Source organism: Ammospiza caudacuta, chromosome 22 (genome assembly GCF_027887145.1).
Source record: "Ammospiza caudacuta isolate bAmmCau1 chromosome 22, bAmmCau1.pri, whole genome shotgun sequence".
NCBI lineage: Eukaryota > Metazoa > Chordata > Aves > Passeriformes > Passerellidae > Ammospiza > Ammospiza caudacuta.
Genome location: NC_080614.1, coordinates 7,291,824 through 7,313,213, shown reverse-complemented (window position 1 = coordinate 7,313,213; position 21,390 = coordinate 7,291,824). Strand labels below are relative to the sequence as shown.

The following is a 21,390-nucleotide window of genomic DNA, read 5'->3' as shown; positions in this document are numbered from 1 at the left end:
TTTCTTGAAGATGAGCGGGGCATGGAACAGCACAGCTCTACTCACATGGGTTATTTTCATGTCCTTTTCACCAAACAGCCTCATCCTGCCCACATCCAGAGCCAGTACTGACTCCATCCTTTCTCAAGGAGGAACCATCATCTCACACACCAGGACAGCCCCTCTGACAGGTGGCAGATAAGGAAAGAATGAGTCACTGGTGAGTGTCCCTCCCTCCCCAAAGCAGCCTCTCATCCTATTAGGAAAATCCAGCACAAATGTTGACTGATGAGCAAAGCAAACCAACCAGAGCACTTTTAACAGTGAAAGAGAAGATGAACATCCAGACAATTAGGGTTTTCACCAGAAATTTGTCCAACAAAAGTATCTTTTTTGGAGTGTCTTTTTTAAAGTATGTTAATTTGTCCAAGAAAAAGTTCTCTTTTACCAAAGAGAACCATTGATAGGAGCCAGTAAGAAATTAAGATGAAGGGAAGGATTATCTTGTGACTGGGGCCTTCGTGTATCCTCAATCAGCACATTCTCTGTGGCAAGGACTGTGAGGTTTGAAAAATGCTACAAATAACCAAAAGCATCAAGAAACAGACAAAACTAATATAAATTTTCTGCAAGCTAAGGCTAATAAAGTTGTTTCATTGGTCTTTTGGAATTTTTCAGGGGCAACATCTCTTTAAAAGCAGGATGGAAACAACAGTTAAAATGAAACTGGAAAGTAAGGAAAGCTCTCTGAAGATGTTTACAAAATGATCACTGTCCCCAGTCCCCTGTGCCTGTATCTGTCCTTCACCTGCAAGCAACGAAAATGCTCAAACCTTTACAAATTACAGGCCTGGGAAAGAGCAAAGCGTTGTCTGGCAGAGAAAGGGATGGCAGGGGGTCATCTCTGCCCTGGGTGAGAAATATAAATCACCCTGGAATGAGAATAATTTGAGGTTGCAAATGCAGAGGAATGCTCCTGGTTCAGCTGAGCTTTCCTCCGCCAGGAGGCAACAGGGCAATTAATGCTTTACAAACTCAGGACAAGCTGCACAAAGAATGATTTATCCCCTCTGCTTCACATTCTTGCCTGTTCCTTGTAATTAGTTCACTCCAAAACGCCAGAGTTTGGACTGTTTTCTGCCTTTAATTTCAGGTAGCAGAGCCATAATTTGTGTCCTTGTGTCTCCTTGGCCATCCCTTTTTCACAGCCCATTCCCAAAGTGGTGACAGTGGGATCTGACAACAGATATTCAGGATCTCAGACTTTTATTTAAAATATTCTATTTGAAATATTCCCACCACTCTGCCAAAATGGTGACAGTGGGATCTGACAACAGATACTCAGGATCTCAGACCTTTATTTAAAATATGATAGACTTTTATTTAAAATATTCCCACCACTCTGCCAAAAGTCCACATTGTGGGGCACAAGTAGTTAGTTATTGGGTTAAAAATAAAAATAATTTAGATGTCATTTCTTAATTAGACAGTTTATCCTTAAAAAAACATTGTAGAAAAAGAGATACAGCTCCATTTTTAGTTTGTTAGAGTGAAGTAGTGTAGAACTCACAGTTTGTAAGACTGCAATATAGATAAAAATCTAAAATAATAATAATAATAATAATAATAGTAATAATAATAATAATTCTAGATAAATATAGATTTAATCTATATTTTTATATCTATATTTAATCAATATAGATAAAATCTAATAATAATAAAGAATAAAATAAATCTAATCTAATAAAAGACTAATAAACATCTGAGTCCAAACAAGAAATACAATCTCCCACATGTAATCCCAACCCAAATTTAAAAAAAAAAAAAAGATAAAACATCACATTGGACCCTGCAGACTCAGCAATGAGAGGGATGAGAGAGACAACCATGTGTCTCTCCAAGGAACAAGTTCTCAGCCCAAGGAACAAGTTCTCAGACCAAGGAACATTCCAGCTTTCAGGGGTTGTTTGCTATGAACTATCATATTCCCAACCCAGAACATCTGTGAGCCACCAAATACAGGAAACTCAATAACCTTCAAGAGAGATGCTTGTACATCTCACAAAGGTTAATTAAATAAAGCTTAGCAGCCCCAAAACGCAGCCTGGCCAAAGATACAAGGTGTCACAGACATGTTTTATGAAAAGTCCTTTCCTTAGGATTTTTTTTCTCCTGAGAAGCTGAGAGGCCTCAGGGACAAAATGTAAACATTGATTATCTGCTGCTGTGGAATGCAACAGGTGCATCTGTGATTGGTCTCATGTGGTTGTTTCTAATTAATGGCCAATCACAGTCAGCTGGCTCGGACTCTCAGTCCAAGACACAAACCTTTGTTATTAATTCTTTCTTTTTCTATTCTTAGCCAGACTTCTGATTAACTCCTTTCTTCTATTATTTTAGTATAGTTTTAATGTAATATATATCATAAAATAATAAATCAAGCCTTCTGAAACATGGAGTCAGATCCTCGTCTCTTCCCTCATCCTCAGACCCCTGTGAACACGGTCACAACAAGGCTCCTTTCCAAGGTGGCCACACTACCTTGGAAAGAAAAGAAAAAGAAAAAGCCCCAGGGCTGGCTCACCCCACAGGCTGTGACCCCAAGGTTCCTTTGTTTGACCCAACTTTAATCAGCTTCCTTCTCTGATTCCAGCAAATCCCGCCACGGATGGCAGCCAGGAATAAAGGCTATTGTACAGCACAGAGCTGTGTTTCACAGCAAGCCACGATAAGTATTTCCTTTCCAAACACCCGAGCTCCCCAAGCACCACAAAAGCCAAGAGGAGATTGTTGGAGTTTTGCAGATAAAACAACGGCGGCGGCAGAACGTGAATAAATCAGGGCATCCCTCGCTCCAAAGCTCTCGGAATTAAAGGAGGAATTTGGCAGGGCTGCTTACTGTGCTGGCAGGGAGGGCCCTGGAAGCCAGAGGAGCAGTGACAGAGCTGCAAGGATCCCTCTCAGCAATTCCCACCCTTGAGAAAAACATCATAACCACAGGTGGCTGCAAGGAGGAGGATGAGGATGATCCCACACTCACCATCAGAAGGGCAAACACCCCATCCCTGGTGATATGCCCAAAACCCCAGAGAACACTTGAAGAGTCATAAAAAACACTGTTTAGCTTTTGGAACCCTGGTTACTGAGAATTTTAGACTTTCTGCACTGACCGCCAAGGGAACACTGCATTGACCTGAGGCCATGGAGAAGCTTCCAAAATGGAATGACACAACTGGGATTGTGGGTGTGGAGTTTGAATAGAAGTGTGCAATATCACAGGGTGAGAAACTTAGAGTTTAAGGGTTTAAATATAGTAATACATATAAAGCAAAATGAAAGTTTTAGGGCGGAGGCTGGTCCTTCTTCTCAACCTTCTCTCCTTCTTCTTCTCCACCTTCTTCTTCTCTCCTTCTTTTTCACCTTCTTCTTCACCCTCTTCACCTTCTTCTTCACCTTCTTCTGCACCTTCTTTTTCACCTTCTTATTCTCCTTCTTCTTCTCCTTCTTCTTTACCCTATTCTCCATGGGTTTGGGTGGTTTTGTGTAATTGGATAAAAAAGTCCTCATTGCAGGGCATGGGTGGTTGGTTAGTGGGTTAAAAATAAAAATAATTTAGGTGTCATTTCTTAAGTGGACAGTTTAGCCTTAAAAGGCCTTGGAGAGAGAGAGATAGGGCTCCATTTTTAGTTTGTTAGAGTGAAGTGCTGTAAAACTCAGGGTTTGTGGGACTGTAACATAGATAAGAACTAATAAACATCTGAGTCCCAACAAGAAATACCATCTCACACATTTAATCCTGACCCTGGCAAAAAGAAGTTAAGACTCGACATTTAACCAGCTTGGAAAGTTGATTTTTTCTTTTGCTTTGCAGTGTGGTGCTCAATGCACAAAGCCTCAAAATTTAGGATAGGAAGGAAATTTCCTCAGGGAATGTCCAAGAGCTTTCCTTGAGAATCATAGGAAAACATCAGGGCTGTGATGAAATTATGCTTTTCCAGCCAACAAATAGGTGAAACAGTCAGAAAACAACTCATGCAAGATCTCGAGCAAACAAACACAAGTTACTTGCGCTGAAATTGGAGGGATCTTTGTAGAACAGCCCAGTGGGAGCTGCTCCCACCTCTGCACTGAGCTTCCCTGGGCTCTGGTGCCCCATGGTGGCGTCACCTTCGGGCAGCCCAGAGGCTGAAATGGAGCTAAACTGCAAGTAAGGCTGAGCAGCCACGTTTCTCTGTTCTCACCCAGCCGAGTGTAAAATGGACACGGAGACACAGAATGCTCAATTAGGCTTCTGAAATCCACCTTTCCAAACCATCCCCATAAACCCACTAACAAGGTTATGGTTCCTCCAGGGGAGTGTGGGCTCCTCATAACTCATGAAATGCTGCCCATGGTTTATATTTCCCACTGGGGAATGCTGATGTCAAAAGCAGAAATGTTGTGAGCAGGGGCACTGTCATGTGTGTGGGGCTTTGTTGGGGGGTAAGGACGCAGAACAAGCATCCATCCTCCTCTCTAAATCTGTTTAAAAGATTTACACAATGAAATTCTCTCTCTGTTCGCTGATCTGGACAGAGCTGTGCTGACGGCCAGCTCCTCTCTTCATTCTTTTTCCCTCACCTCGTCTTTTCCTCCCACTTTTCCCTGAAGAAATTACTCCAAGCTCCAAGAGCAATGGGACTGGTAGGAATACACCTCACAAAAACCTGGCAAACCTGGAGCAAAGAGCATCAGGTGATGACACAGAGCATGATACACAGTGGTGGCCCCTGGTCCAGCAACTCCCTGTCACCCATCCCAAACCTGTGTGGAGGGCCCTGGGCTAAGACAAACCATGGAGACCAATCTATTCCAACATCCCAGGAAGAACACTGCAGCCACCAATGGTGTCACAGGGCCTTCAGGTCAGTTACCAACTGAACACACAGAGCTGTGATTAAATTACAGCCCCTTGTACAATCTGGGACCACCTGGCAACAATTAGAGCAGCACTGGCTGAACCCAGGGTCTCCCACGCACGTGGGCTGTGCTGGCTGCAGCTTCTCCCTCCTGCTTGCAAGTTGGGAGCCCCCCTGGCTTCTCTTCCCATTCCAGCTAAAGCTGTAACTAATTAGTGACAGAAAAAGCAGGTCTGTGATTACACATTTCATTTTGTGTCATTATAACTGGCACCCCGCGCGGGCTTCCAAAATGGCTCCGAAATTCTTGGCACAAAACCGCCCACGCCAGCTCCAAAACACTAATTGTGCACTCAGAGGAAAAAGGGATCACAGATGGCAACAGTGCAAGGCAGGGCTTGCAGTTTTGGGGCTGGACAGCTTGTGCACACCAGGAGATAAAGCTGCAAAGTTATCAATTGTCAAAGGGAACTCGAAAGTGTGAGGCAGCCACACGAAATCCAGGCTGGGAACAGGCAGGGATTACCTTCCCAAAAGGAACGCAGAGCTGGTGGGTGTCAGCTTGTCACGCCTGAAAAATCAGTTCTAACCCACTGTACATGGAAATATAATGACCATTTAACTGTGTTCCCACTATTGAATCTCCCATACATCCAATATTGGCTCTGTTTTTTCCTACAGGAACACAATCGACTTCCTGATTTCTCTTCTGTGCTAAATCCTGCTCCTGGCTCACACAACACCTTCTGCCAAGGCTGCACTGGCTGGGGAAGTTGTGATTAGGGAGGTTTTGTGATTAGGGAGGTATTGTGATTAGGGAGGTTTGGTGAAGGTTTAGGTGAATGTGCATTTTTTCCAAATATTCACATTTGCCATCAAAATGCACCATCTTGCCAGACAGAGCTGTGTACCTGCTTAAAGGGTCTTTCTTCTATCGATTCTTTTACCATACAAGGACCACCATGGGTTAGGCCAAACCCCACAAACTTTGCACCTTCAATGCATTAGAGCTGAAATCCAGAGCCTCAGCATTGGCTCTCTTAAGGACCTGATGATTTTTCCAAACCCCTCCCTCCAGAAGAGAAGATTATTTACAACACAAAGGTAGCATTGAAGCCCAAACACTCTCTCCTGGAACTAATGAGCCCGTGATGAAATGCTGCTTCACAAAGCCAGTTATCTTCTCATCTAACACTTTAGTCTTTAGTAGCTTTCCATGGCCGTGTATCCCTGGGGACTGCAGTGATCCCGGATCAATCCCGGATCAATCCATATCAATCCACACAGCACATGTGTCACTGTCTGCAAGCTGAGCCCCATAAAATTAAGTGTGTCTGGGGGGAAACCAGCCATGCTGGGGCTGGGCAATCTCAGCCCAGAATGGTGAGGGTCCCCTGGACTCTCCTTTCACTCCAGAGATTCCTCTGATGAGGAATGTGCAGGGAGAACCAGTCCCAGGGCCACGGCTCCAGCCTCAGCATGGCTTTGATGGTTCTTGTTGGTCCCTTCCAACTTAGGATGCTCTGAAATTCTGTAATAATTCTATAATTCTGAAATTCCATGATAAAGAAGCTGCAGAGGAAAAAATTCTCTGAGCTTCTGCTCTGATTCTGGTGCCACTGTTGCAAGAGGGGTCCCATTTTGAGCACTGGAATTTGGGAAGCTCTTTGCCAAGCATCCTGCTCATCCTCATGCCTCTGGGTTGCAAATACTTCCCTACACAACAAGGCAGGAACAACTTCCCATCTCCAGGTGTGTGCCAAGGTGTTCCAGCCTCCAGCTTTTTCCAGCTCAGATCATGCAAGAGGACCTGGTATTTCTTTTAGTCCTTTCCTTCAGGCACCGTGAGAGGAAATGGCTTGCCAGGCCAAATTACACAGTGGTTTGGTTATTCCTGAATCTTTCACCTTAAACACCTAAAAAAACCACATTTTCATCAGGGTCCCAGCAGAGCCAGCCCAACTCACCAGCAGCACTCAGCTCTCAGAGCAGCTCAGCGAGACCCAAAGCACAACAATGGAAAATATTAGAAGCAATTTCAGCGACACAAATCAGGGGTTAGAAGACAGGGGTGTTATTCTTGGCAGTGCCCCAGATTTCCTGAATGAGCTGGACAATTCCCTGCTCTGTGCTGCAGGCTGGCACATATGGAGTGGAAATCATGATAACCTACTTCCCAGCCCGGGTCTCCCCCTCCGTGCCCTCCAGGCCTCCTGCAAACGAGCTCCTAATTCAGAGCGACAGAGTTTAATGTGATGAAATTTGGGGAAAGGGTAATGACACTGTGCAGAGAAAGAATAAATTATGGGAAGCATCACCGCCTTCTGCTCAGAGGCCAGGCTGTGTCCTTTGTGAGAGCTCAGCCAGGCGGGATCCTGGTGAAGTCGGAGACATGAGACTGATGTAGGAGGAAGAGCCATGAAGAAAAGCAATGTTTGGTCTCCCTGAGGTCCAGAGATGGAGCTCCCAGGGGAGCCCAGGATGGATTTTACCCAGCACTGAGCTCCATCTCGGGTGAGAGGTTCGGGAGTTCAGTCACAGCCTTTCAGCTGACTAAACAAAGAGCCTGCAGCAGCCAGGAGGTGATGGACAAAGCAAAGCTGCCTCTCAGGGAAATTAAACTGTCAGCTGGACACATTTCCAGCCAAGCTTCCAACCTGCATCACCAGCCTGAGCTGCCACCCCGTGATGGTGCACATGGCTGGGCTCTGGGGCTGTGTCAGCCTCCAGGGTTGTGCCAGGCTCCAGGGTTGTGCTGGGATCCAGGGTCATTCCGAGATCCATGATTGTGTTGGGCTCCAGAGTTGTGCCAGGCTCCGGGACAGAGTGGGGCTTCTGGGCTGTGCCAGGCTCTGGGCTGTGCCAGGCTCTGGGTTTGCGCTGGGCACCAGGATTGTGCCAGTCATCAGGGCTGTGCCAGGCTCCAGGATTGTGTTGGGCTCCAGAGCTGTGCCAGGCTCCAGGGCCATGCCAGGCTCCAGAGCTGTGCCAAGTTCCAGGGCTGTGCCAGGCTCCAGGGCCATGCCAGGCTCCAGAACTGTGCTGAGCTCCAGGATTATGTTGGGCTCCAGAGCTGTGCCAAGTTCCAGGGCCATGCCAGGTTCCAAGGCCATGCCAGGCTCCAGGGCTGTACCAGCTCTGAGGACCCTGTCAGGCTGGCCCAAGAGCACAAACAGGCTGGGGGTGGCTGAGTTCCAGCTCCTCCACGCTCATCAAGAGTTCCAGACTCAGCTTTTCAACATCTCCAGCTGCAAGGGGAGCTCACAGAGCTTGGCAGACATGCAGGCCCCTCACCTAATCACTGAGGGCTTTACCTGAGTTACTGAACCCAGGTGGAATTCAAGCAGCATCTCAGAGGCCACTTGAAAGCAGGCAGCTCAGTCTGAGAGTCAAACTATCAGTGACCAGGCAGGGAAAGGACCTGATGCCATCCCAAAAATGCAAAGGGTGCCTTGATTTCTGACCCTTCTCCTTCCCATGGAGATGAACAGAGATGGAGCAGGACAGAGGGCAATGCAAGGCAGCAAATCCTCATCCTCACAAGAGAAGGAGACAAAAGACAGAATCTGCCAGGGTCAGGGCTCCCTGCATTCCCCTCTGGCAGCCCTGGGGGTGGCAGGAGCAAGGCTGGGTGTCAGCATTTCAGAGGGCACACAAGGAGAGGAACAAATCCAGATGTTCAGTGAGGTCTCTTTCTATGTCATTTTCCATCTCTTTCTGAGCTCTTTGCTGCTAGCAGAGCCCACAGCTGCCAGTACTGTGCCCACAGCTCTGCTCTGGGGACATTTCTTCACCTGTAAGAGCTCACAGACACAAATTGCACCTATAAAACATTAATTTATGATTTTTCTGCCTAATGTCTGTATATTGTATTTTCACATCAACCCAAGCTTCTTCCAAGGCTGCAGATCAAACCCCTCCGTGTCTGTGGACGTCTCTGTTTTTCCCATTCCCACACTGGGGTATTTTTATTTTGAAGGAGAAATGATGATCAGCACAAAGAGCAAACAGAGCCCTGCAGTGAGGAGATGCCAGCCCCCAGGGGAGAGCAAGATGCCCTCAGTGGAGAGATTCCACTGCACAGCAGCCCTAATTAAACTGTCAGCAGAGATGCCCTTGCCCTGCTCTGTGCTCCTGGAACACCATCAATGATCTCTGCAGGCACAGAGGAAGGGCCACAGATCCTGCTGACGTGTTCTGGCACAGCTCTGTGCCATTCAGCAGAGCCACAGCAGCAAGCACAGCCTGACCCCGGGCTCCACACACCAACCAGAGGAGCTTCCAGCACCCATAAATGCAGGAATAAATGCAGGAATAATGCACTCAAAAATAACAGCCTGGCTGTGTGCCCCTGCCCCAGCACCTCCCTGATGCTCACAATTCCCTCCCAGACCTTCCTGCACCTCCTCTGCTCCACAAGGACAAAGCCACCAGCAGGAAAAGCCATCACACCCCTGCAAACCCACAGCCTGGGATGAGAGTTTAGTTACACAGAGCACAGCCACGCTCCCTGATGTGGGAAATAGAAATAAAATCTTTTAAAACACTCTGAGTTATCTTATCTCTGTAAAGCTGGGAACAATCTCTGCACCTTGGGGCACCTGCAGGGACCAGGCATATTGTATTTATGGGCAGGAAGGAATGATTAATCTGACTCCATGTTCTCAGAAGGCTAATTTATTGTTCTATTCTATTCTATTCTATTCTATTCTATTCTATTCTATTCTAGTAAAGAATACAGAAAGGATACTTAAAGAATGCTAAAAAGATAATAATGAAAACTCCTGACTCTTTCCAGAGTCCCAGCACAGCTTGGCACCAATTAGCCAAAGAATCAAAAACAATTCACACCAGAATCCAATGAAACAATCACCTGTGGGTAAACAATCTCCAAACACATTCCACATGAGCAAAACACAGGAGAAGCAAATGAGATAAGAATTGTTTTCCTTTCCTCTGAGGCTTCCCAGGAGAATAATCCTGGGTGAAGGGATTTTTCACATTTTTCCAGAAAATGTGAATACCACAGAGGCAGAGCTGTCCCATTTGCCCCGGGGATGCTCCTCCAGCTTCTACCTGTGAGAGTCTGGAATCAGAGAGCACAATTCCCACCTCAGCCCCAACCTGGTGAGGTGGGAATTCCCACCAGCTAACCTGGCCGCTCTGCTGCTGCTCAGAAGACGATTCAAAATAAAATGTAATTTTATTTTCTGCCCCCTGCCTGTGCTGAGGGCCAGCAGAGATCAGCTCCCCGTTGCGCCTGTTGCACTCAAGGCACATAAATCCCTATTTTTCTGTCCCAGGAATAATGTCACAGCACGTTCTGGGTGATATCCAATTGGGCTTGAAGGGCTGAATGAGGACAGAGCTCACCACCTCCAGGCCATGATCCACCTCAAGCTCCCCAGCAGCTCAGCAGCAATTCCTGCAGGAGTTTTGGGGTTGGTGTCACTCTGCCTTTGTCCCTCTCTTCTCCCCTCCAGCCCAGCCCTGCAGTGAGCTGCCCCTGGTGATGAGAAGGATGAGTTCAGAGCGTGCCCTGAGCAGCTCGATTTCCTTTTCTCTGCTTCCTTCCTGCATGGAATTACTCACTTCCTTGGCAGGAAAACTCATTACAGAAGGTGCTTTTCTGAGTTCAGCTGAGGTTATTATCTGCTCGCTGACAGGGGCCACAAGGCACCCATGGAGCTTCCTCTACCCTGTGGGTTGTTCTCCTGTGCCACAGCTTGGGATGGGAAGAATAAAGCCTGGTTGTTTGACACACCTTTTTTATCTTTTTTTTTTTTTTTTTTTTTTAATAAAAAAAAAGCTTTGTTACAAGCATCAAAGCCCAGGGAAGGCACAAAAAGACTCTCCACAGAACAAAAGGCAAGCAGCTGTAGGAAACACCTTCCAAGGAGCTGGCTCTGATGGCAGGGCAGGTCAGACCCCAAAATGCTCTTCTGCTTCTCCTGCCCATCACTAAAATCACTAAAATCACTAAAATCCAAAGCTGCTTTTCTGTAGAAAGATGGAAAGCACCTCCAAGGTGTAAATCAATCAGGCACTGAGGTTGTATGGAATAAGCTAAAAGTTTAGAAGTTATAACTTCTGTTATAACAATAACAATAACAATATAATAATAATTTTATAATTCATTATTGATAATACATGTTTACTATTACTTATTCATATTATTACTGTTATAAAATCATTAATAAAATTAACACTATTATTCTTATGATTATATACTATAATATATTATTATATATTATCTATATTATCATATAGATAATATATTTATTATATAATAATTATTATCTTATTATTGTATAATTCTATATTATATAGTTATTATTATATTATAATGATATTATTATATGCTATTATCATATAATAATAATTGTTATATTATTATATAATAATATATTATCCATCATTATAATAATATATATTATTATGTTATATTAATAATAACAGTAACAATAACAATAATTATTACAACAATAACAGCAATTATAATTTTATAATGAATTATTGATAATACTAATACTACTACTTATTCATATTATTACTATTATTAAAATACCAATAAAAGTCATTGTTTTTTTTTTTAATTGTCGTTGTTGTTTTTGTTATTACACCAGGAAAAAAGAAAAATAATAAAAACCCATGATAATTATTTTAAGCACATTTTAAAGACATTTTTAGAGCATTTCCTGCAGGCACAGGACTTGGAACGAGCCAAAACAAAGGAAGTTGAGTAGAATAAAATGACACTTACTGTGCAGGCAGCCAGCATCCCCTGCGAGCTGGGACCATCCTGGGCAGCACCTGTAGGTGGTTTGGGACCTCAGCTGGTACACCTGCCTGTAGCCCGTGTAATACACCACCCTGAAACACAAAAACCCAGCCAGAGTCAGCTCCTGCAGGGCAGGGAAAGGGGAAGGACAGAATTTGTAGCCATGGGTGCAAATAAAATGGGGTTTGCAAAAGTGCTGCCATTGTTCTCCACACGGCCTGGCAGTGATCACCGATGCTAAGAAAATACTCCTAATTTACTCTAATTAGGAACACAAGAGACAACACCCAGGTTTCACAACACCCCAGATTATTTTTTTTCCTCCTTTTCTAGACTATTTACAGCTCTGAGCTCCTCCCTTACACAAAGGAAATGTGAATTTTAAGAACAGGTATTTCTGCCTTAGTGAGCAGGAGCAGGTGATTCTAAGGGGCTGATGAGCTAAAAAATCAACATAATCCTGATGGCAACACCAAGATACTCCTAGAGTTGTGCTGGACACAACAAGGCTCCAGAGCTGGGCAGGGAACACTGATGCTAAGAAAATACTCCTAATTTACTCTAATTAGAAACACAAGAGACAACACCCAGGTTTCACAACACCCCAGATTATTTTTTTTCCTCCTTTTCTAGACTATTTACAGCTCTGAGCTCCTCTCTTACACAAAAGAAATGTGAATTTTAAGAACAGGTATTTCTGCCTTAGTGAGCAGGAGCAGGTGATTCTAAGGGGCTGATGAGCTAAAAAATCAACATAATCCTGATGGCAACACCAAGATACTCCTAGAGTTGTGCTGGACACAACAAGGCTCCAGAGCTGGGCAGGGAACACTGATGCTAAGAAAATACTCCTAATTTACTCTAATTAGAAACACAAGAGACAACACCCAGGTTTCACAACACCCCAGATTATTTTTTTTCCTCCTTTTCTAGACTATTTACAGCTCTGAGCTCCTCTCTTACACAAAAGAAATGTGAATTTTAAGAACAGGTATTTCTGCCTTAGTGAGCAGGAGCAGGTGATTCTAAGGGGCTGATGAGCTAAAAAATCAACATAATCCTGATGGTAACACCAAGATACTCCTAGAGTTGTGCTGGACACAGCAAAGCTCCACAGCTTTGACACTGAGGGTCCCTTTAACACTCCCAGGAGCTCCATCCAGGGTGGGAGCTGGGGGAGCAAAGCAGGGACTGATTTGAAGCGTAAATAAACAAAAGCGACACAAAATTTTTTGCCCCGGAAATTTGGTGTTGTGTGTTTGTGAGGATTGAAACACAGATAATACTTCTGAAGCTGGTTTTTTAAAAAGCTCCCTTGGCAGAACATGAAACTGCTCCACCAAAGCCAATCAGGCAAACAACAACAAATATTTGGCAGGGCAGATGTGTTGTGCGTGTCCACTGAAAATATTTATCCTAACTCAGTCGATTTGTTTGATTTTGTCTGGATGTTCCTACAAAAAAAAAAAAAAAAACAAACCCAAATAACAGTGAACCTTTAATCCCTGGGAAGGAAACCTTCAGCAACTCCTGCGTGCCAAGCAGCACGTGGAAGCGCAGCTGAGAAAAATAAAAGCAGACACCAATATGTATTTTTTTTTTGTTTGAGCTGTTAACAAATTATGAAGGTAATTGTTGTGTTCCAGAAGCAGCTGAGAAAGCAATTCACAGGCACCAGGCTCCAACCCACCAGGATGCTCCTGGTACCAGGAGCTCTCTCCAGCCCAGCAGGAAGGAGAAGGGGAGATGGTGGATGCAGGGTGGTGTGAACATGACAAAGATGGGGAGGAAAAGCTCAAAATAGTGAACATGGCTCAGGGATGGGGAGGAAAAGCTCAAAATAGTGATGCGGGACAGCTCAGGGCTCCCTGTGCCCCAGCAGTGCCCTGAGCAGCCTCATCCACCCTCCTGGGGGATTCTGTTGGACACTCCAGACCCTTCAGGACAGGGAAATATTGTGACAGCCTTGGTGTCTCTGGGTATCTGGGTGCTGCAGATGGGAAACAGGCACACAGGAGATGCTTTATCTCCAGTGTTTCTCTTTTCTTTTGTGTTTTAAGGAGTCCCTGGCACAGAAAATGGGGAATGAGCCAGAACTAATGGAACCCAGGGACTCCTGCTGTGTCCTGCTGCTGGAAAATCCCCTTCCAGCCCCTCTGGGATAGCACTGGGATTCCTTCAGGCTTGGCAAGGGAGGGCTGGGCAAAGCTACCTTGCTGTCATTACTCACTGGGAAGCTGCACAAAGGGATGCACAAACATCCCTTCCCCAGGAACACAGAGCAGCACAGCCCAAGGATGCTCCAGCTGAGCAGATGCTGCTTTTCCCAGTGGCACCATTAGAAACATCGATTTGGCCTTGATTTTAAAGGCTGCTTTTCCCAGTCACCTCCAGGAACTCAAAGGCCAATTTCAGGCCAGATCCTGGAGCTGTGAATGCTCTTCCTGAGCTGCCAGAGCTTCTGGGTCCAACTGGAGCAGCTCCAGCATCCCTGTGAGCACCAACACCGCGCTCCAATGCCACGGCACAAGGGAATTTGGCAGGACAGCTCCCAGCTCCTGGAAAAGCATCCTGCAATGGGAACTCCCAGAAGGTTAGAGGGAGGAGATTGGGACAAAACCTTGCCCAGGGAATGGTCTGCTGATAGTCCTTTCCCTGTCTGGATTTCACAGCTCCCGCGGTGAGGTCGCTCTGTGGCTTCCCCTCTGTGCTTCCATCAGGATCAGTTTTAGCACTGGAAAAGCTTGCTGCAGTGGGAACTCCCAGAAGGTTAGACAGAGGAGATCTGGGACAAAACCTCACCCAGAGAATGCTCTGCTGATAGTCCTTTCCCTGTCTGGATTTCACAACTCCACCCTCAGTGGGTTCCCCTCTATGCTTCTATCAGGAACAGTGTTAGCACTGGGTTGTTCTGATATTTGTAATGCAGCAGAACAGAAAGTTATTTCATTTCAGTCCCTTGATTTGTGATGTCAAGCCCATCCTTTAGGGAGCTGAAGGGACTGCTGGGGCTGAGGAGCTCCCAGCCTTTGAAGTGGAAGCAGACAGGGCATCCATCCTTTCAAAACCTTCCCTGCAAACGCAGCCAAGAGTCAGACTCTCTTTGCTCCTTTGTTACCAGGACACAGATCTCATCACCAGGGCAATTACCGGCAATTACAGGTTAGGAGGAATTCCTAAAGACAGGACTTAAAAGCTGTCTTGAGTCCAAGATGTTTCTTTGAAACGACAACTACCATTTTTATTCTGCAAAGCCTTGTAACTCCCTAATGAGGCCGGAAGAGCAGATGGAGGCTGGAAGCAGCTTGGGCACGTTGTAGTTTGGCTGCTGCACAGGTAAGAAAAGTTCATTTCTATTGTATTTGCAGGGTGCCTGTGGCAGGGAGGAACAATGAATCTGATTCCATGTTCTCAGAAGGCTAATTTATTATTTTATGATACTATATTATATGAAAGAATAAATATAATAAATATAATAATATAATATATGTAATGTATAATGTATAATATAATATAATATAATATAATATAATATAATATAATATAATATAATATAATACAGTAGATTGATCAGCCTTCTGCAACCATGGAGTCAATACTCATTATTCCCCGTTCAGGGGCTTTCTGCTACTACAGATTTATTATTTATTATTTATTATTTATTATTTATTATTTATTATTTATTATTTATTATTTATTATTTATTATTTATTGCTGTTATTTACTACATCTTATTATCATAAGAGGTTAATATTTTAGAATCATTCCCTTTTTCCTCAGTGTGTCGCAGACATCTTTTATGAAAAATCTTTCCTTTAGGATTTTTCCTCCTGAGAAGCTGAGAGGCCTCAAGAACAAAATGTAAACATTGATTATCTGCTGCTGTAGAATGCAACAGGTGGTTCTGTGATTGGTCCATGTTAGTTGTTTCTAATTTATGGCCAATCACAGTCAGCTGGCTTGGACAGAGAGCTGAGCCACAAACCTTTGTTATCATTCTTTGCTATTCTATTCTTAGCTAGCCCTCTGATGAAATCCTTTCTTCTATTGTTTTAGTATAGTTTTAATGTAATATATATCATAAAATAATAAATCAAGCCTTCTGAAACATGGAGTCAGATGCTCATCTCTTCCCTCATCCTCAGACCTCTGTGAACACGGTCACATCAGTGTTAAGAAAAAAAATACAACTTTATCATCTCTTACTGAAGTAAGACTCTTCTAAAAAAAACCCTTATTGTTTTGGAAGTGCCTGTGGAAGTTTCCATCCCCCATTTCCCAGCAGGAGCAGCCCAGGCGGAGGGAGGAGCACCCACCTGCGCTCGTGGCCCGCGCACCAGCGGCGGCCCCCGCAGTCCTGCTGCCACAGGCGGGCAGCCTGCACGCACGGCTGCCGCAGCCCCACCACCGCCAGCTGCTGCTCCGCGCACACGTTCGGCCTGGAACAGAGAAATAAAGGGCTGTCAGGGATGCTGGGGAACCAGAGGGGTCTGGGGGGTCACAGGTGTAAGGGGCTACCACAGCCCCACGACCCCCAGCTGCTGCTCCGCGCACACATTTTGCCTGCAAAAGAGAAATAAAGGGCTGTCAGGGATGCTGGGGAACCAGAGGGATGTAGAGGATGCAGAGGGATGCAGGGGATGTCTCAGGTTTAGCTAGGAGATCTCTGCTGTCCATGGCCACTGAGTGTCCCTGCAGGGCTGATCCAATCCCAGCATCCCATGGGGCAATGCTCCGCCCAGGGGAGGAGCCAAGCATTCCTACCTGGATACAATCTGAGGGTTGGGACACCCCAGCAGCCTTTGCCCGCTGCATTCCCAGAGGAGCAGCTTTGTGCTGCCCTGCATGGCCAGAGGGAGCCCAGGCCCATCTGCAGCAGCCCTGGAGCTGCAGAGGAAAACTCCCCCCTTGTGCAGGATCCCTGCTGCAGCAGAGCCACAGCTGGCACTGCAGAAGGGCTGAGCCCCCATGGGATGGGGCTGGGACACCTCCCTGACACACAGGGGGTGAGGTCTATTCTGACTCTGTCAGTGTTTTTTTTTCTTTTTGTACTATTGCACTTGTATTTTTCTAATTTTTTGTACTAAAGAACTGTTATTCCTCAACCCATATCTTTGCCTAAGAGCCCCTTAGTTTCAAAATCATAATAGTTCAGAGGGAGAGTGTTTACATTTTCCATTTCAAGGAAGGGTCCTGCAGAAACCTGTCTGTTCAAACCAATACAGGGGTCACAGCTGTGAGGGGTGCAGCATTCCCACTGCCTGGATTTCCTGCTGGCAGGGCAGGAAGGGCTTGGGCAACCTCCTGCATCCACCCCTCAATGAGTTAATCACTGCAGGGAAAAGAAACAGTGCCAGGCCCACCAGCCACAGGGGTGGTTTCATGCTCATTCAGAGCTAAGGGCTGTGAGGCTAATTCCAACAAATCAAAGAAATGTACTTTGTTTCTTCTCTAATCCCAACTCTTTCTCCAAGCACAAGTCAGTGGGTTTAACTAAGTATGAAGAGTGAAGACATTTGTCCCTGACTCCATGAGCCACTTGGTATTTGGGGCTGCTTCTGCTGCTTCCCACAGGAGCCAGAGTTTTCTTAGAGATGCTTTCTATTAAAAAAAAAAGTGAACATAACTCATTTGGACGTGGTGAAGCTTAGAGGTCACAGCTGGCATCTGAATTCACCAGGCTGCTCAATTCCAACCCCGGCGTGCTGGCACAGGGCTCTGCTCCAGTGCCCCATCCAAGAAGTCCTGAAAGCAACAGCCAGGGCAGGAGCACAAAACCCTGACGTGGGGAGAAAAATCTGCTTCTTCCAAAACCTTTATCTGCTAAAGGACACGCTTTTTTTGTAAAGAATTCAACCCCTCGGGGAGGGCGGCTTGGAGTCTGCACCCCTCTCCATGGACAAAGGGAATTCCAGTGATCCCCTGGCTCTCAGAGACCATCTTCTGGCAGGAGGCCAAATTTGCAAGGAAGTCTTCCAGAGCAGCCAAATGATTAACACCAAACTGTAACTGTAAAATGTAATTAAAGAGAGCAGCCTACGTGCTGCTGGAGTAACAGCAGCGGGCGGGGAGGAACGCGGGATGAGAAAGTGAAGTGAAATAAAAGCAGCAGGTCTTGGAAGAAAGGGCAAAGCATTCACACAGGAATCATCTCTTGCACTCAGACAAGTTTCAGCTGAACCAAGGAGTTTTCTCCTACAAGAAGAGACTATCCACATTTTCAATTTTATATTCCCCTTTCTGCACATCTAATAGTAAATAAGAAAACCCACAACAACTTCCTCAGCTAAACCAAGGAGTTCCCTCCTACAAGAAAACACTATCCACATTTTCAATTTTCTATTCCCCTTTCTGCACATCTAATAGTAAATAAAAAAACCCCACGACTGCTCCTTCACTCTCTGATTTGAAAACTCTGCATTTGGCTCCTGCTTTTCCATCCCCTGCCCGACAGAACCCCTCTGGAACTCTTTCCTTCCTACTCACATGTGGGGCTGCAGTTTGGTGCCAGCAGCCAGCGGGGACATTCGCAGCGCCACGATGAGCGACAGTGCCACGGCAGGAAACTCCATCGCAGCTCCTCTCCCTCCCTCCAGGTGCTTCCAGCGGTTATCCCGGGAATCCTGGGAGTCTCCTGCTCCCGTGTCCGTCTGTCCTTGCAGAGCACAAAGCTATGGGAGCACAGGGGGGAGAGCGGATTTATCCTTCCTGGATGCTTCCTCCCTCTCCGCTCAGCCACTTTCTTCACTCCGCTGGAAATCACAGCGCAGGTTGCAGCTGGATTTTTCCCCGGGCCAAACCCGGCTCCTCATGCTCGTTTGCTCGCGGTGAAAGGCGCTGGAGTGACTTCTCCTCCTGGGATTTGCTTCCTGAGCTGGGGGCTCACAGGAGCTGGGTTGTGCCCAGCAGAGCAGCCCCAAGCGGGCTGAGCTGCTCCGGAGCTGCCATCCCCTTCCCGAGGCACTTTGAAATCCAGCAAGGAGAAAGCAGGAAGGAGGGGTGCTCTTCTGGCAGGAGAATCTCACCTCGCAGGGGTTTTTCCCGAAGCAGGCAGGGTGATCCTTCAGCGCATCCTCCGGAGATGGGAGAGAGGAGCTCGGCACACACACACGCACCAGAGCAGCTTCCCTGCGGGTCAGGGCAGTACGGAAACTTCCCCCTGCCTTCCCCAGGTCCAGCTCCTTTCCCTCACATGCCTCTTTCCCCGCTGTCGGTCAGAAATCCCTCCCACGAGCGGTGCCCAGCCCCGAGCAGAGGAGGGGGAGGATGCAGGGATGGAGCAGCGGTGCCTCGGGGCTGCTTCTCCTGCACCACCCAAGGCTGTGTGCGGACACACCAGCACAAATCCCATTCCCAGAAGCTCAAAAAACATCCCACAGAGATTCAACCTTCCCCATGCACTCCAACAGATAAAACTGATTGCTTCCCAAGGAAATTCTGCTGGTGGGGACACCTCCAACTGCACGCAGCAGCTGGCACAGCTGGATGGGGAGGAGGAGAGCGGGGATGCTGCACTAAACATCTCAAATAAACCATCCACAAGGGCCAGGAGGGACCAGAGCAGCAACTGGGCACCTCTGGGCTGCCCCAGGGCCCTCCAGAGCTTGCTTGGCCTGGGGCAGGTGCTGATTTCCATCAGAGAAGCAGGGTGAGAAGGAGGAAGGCTGGGATAGTTTCATGGATATATTTTGTGGCTAAAGGACAACCATTAATCAAGGCTGAAGTCCCCAAGGACCATGCCCAAAAGCTGCTGGGTCTTGGAAAAAACTGAAGCAGCTGCTCCTTACACCAGAACCCTCCCAAGGTCACAGCAGTGCCATAAATCCTCAAGTAAGAGAAAAGAGCAGGTGAGGGGGGTTAATGCTTCCACTTAGCAGTAAAATATCAGCCAAGCCTAACGGATGGGAAGAAAACATCATTCATTCTTCCTTGATAAGAAAGGCAGCTACATAAAGATGTTTTATAACAACGGAGAGAGCTCCAGGATACAATAAATCCAGGCCTCTCTTTTTCTGTCTGGGATTAGAAAGTTATAACTTCCTTACAGTAGGAAACAGGCTGCTCTCAGTTGGATTTCCAGGGATTGCTCCCAGCGGGCAGAGCTGGGAGTCGGGCTCCCTCTCCAGGACACGGCTGGAGGCCAAGGATGGGGATGGATCGGTGCAGCCACAGCTGCCACTCTGCCCCAGGTGACAATCCTGGCTGGCACAACTCGCTGCAGGGTCCTGGCACGGCCACTGTCCCAGCCACAGCCACCCCAGCCAGGCTGCCGGCAGGGAAAAGGAGAGGGTCCAATGGGAAAAGCTGAAATTTGAGGAGTGACCCAGCACAAATTCAGCCCTGCAGTCCTTCTAAAGTCCCTTTAAAGCCAGGAGTGACCCAGCACAAATTCAGCCCTGCAGTCCTTCTAAAGTCCCTTTAAAGCAAGGAGCGACCCAGCACAAATTCAGCCCTGCAGTCCTTCTAAAGTCCCTTTAAAGCCAGCAGTGACCCAGCACAAACTCAGCTCTGCAGTCCTTTTACAGCGCCTTTAAAGCCAGGAAAGACCCAGCACAAACCCAGCTCTGCCGTCCTTCTAAAGTCCCTTTAAAGCCACTAGTGAGGTTTCCCACCTAAAGAGCCCCATGTGAGCAAGGGCTGTGGAGAGCAGGGGATTCATGGGACACGTGTGAAAGGCAGATATCTGAAACCCTAGCCTGTCTGTGAAGTCAATTTAGTATGTTTTCAATTTTCTATCATTTCCCAGCTGCCTGCTGAGGATGTCATCCTCTGGCTCCGTGAAAAACAGCCCTGAAAGGGGTCCAAGATATGATACAGCTCCATAAACACTGATGATAATATCTGCAGCCATGCCAGAGACCACAGAAACTGAAACATTAACGTGCCATTCATTCCCCAGCATTATTTAATCTTTGCTATCAGTGTGCTGGATGTGATATGGGCGCCAGGGCTCTCCATGCACAATCCTGTGCCTATCCCACCCTCCTCAGGTACCTTCCTGAGCTCTGTCCTGATGATATTTAAGGATTTTGCACATCTGACCCAGATCAGCTCTGCCTGGCCTTTGTAGACCCACACATCTTGTTCCTTTATGGGTATGTGAGAGTCTTGCCCAGACCACCTGGGCAGAGCAGAGCATAATTTTGGCTGAGCTCAGGGCCTCCCACTGAACACTGTGTGATGTGTGTGGGTTCTTGTTTTAGCCCCAAAAATCCACAGCAGGGCTGAGACAGGCCACAAAAACCTCTGGGTGTGCAACCATGGTGGCACTTGGGACTTCTTACAGCACCAGGTGTGTGACAGAAATGACACCTGGTACCTGATAGAGCTCTAGGCAGGGGATGTGACAGCACCCACCACCTGGTACAGCCCCAGGTTTGTGATGGTGACAGTACCCAGTGCTGGTGCAGCCCCAGAGTGTGACAGTGATGGCATCTGTTACCGAATCAGCTCTGAGCAAGCGATAATGACAGCACCATAGCAAATGACTTAGCCATAAGATAATGACTAATGATAAGATAATGACTTAGCCATAGCAAATCTAGGGTTGGTAAATCCTGTGCCAGCCACCGCGGTCATACAGGAGACCCAAATTAACTTTATAACGGCGTAAAGAGTGGTCACATGTTATCCAAGTAGCCAAGATTAAAAAGCAACTGAGCTGTCACAAGCCTAAGATGCCAATAAGGCCTCCTCATCAAAGAAGATCTCAGAACAACTGCTTTGTACAGC

The 21,390-nt window shown here is 46.6% G+C and overlaps 1 protein-coding gene across 1 annotated transcript in view; it reads right to left on the bottom strand.

Moving 5' to 3' along the window:
* Window positions 1-18,230, bottom strand: part of MEGF6 (multiple EGF like domains 6) — a 91,408-nt gene extending 73,178 nt beyond the window's left edge. Inside the window, exons 1-3 of the mRNA XM_058818746.1 lie at window positions 18,145-18,230; window positions 15,975-16,097; window positions 11,641-11,750 (exon numbers count right to left, since the gene is read on the bottom strand). Coding sequence (XP_058674729.1) covers window positions 11,641-11,750; window positions 15,975-16,097; window positions 18,145-18,230 — 319 coding nt within the window. The remainder of the gene's footprint in view (window positions 1-11,640; window positions 11,751-15,974; window positions 16,098-18,144) is intronic.
* Window positions 18,231-21,390: the final 3,160 nt, after the last annotated feature.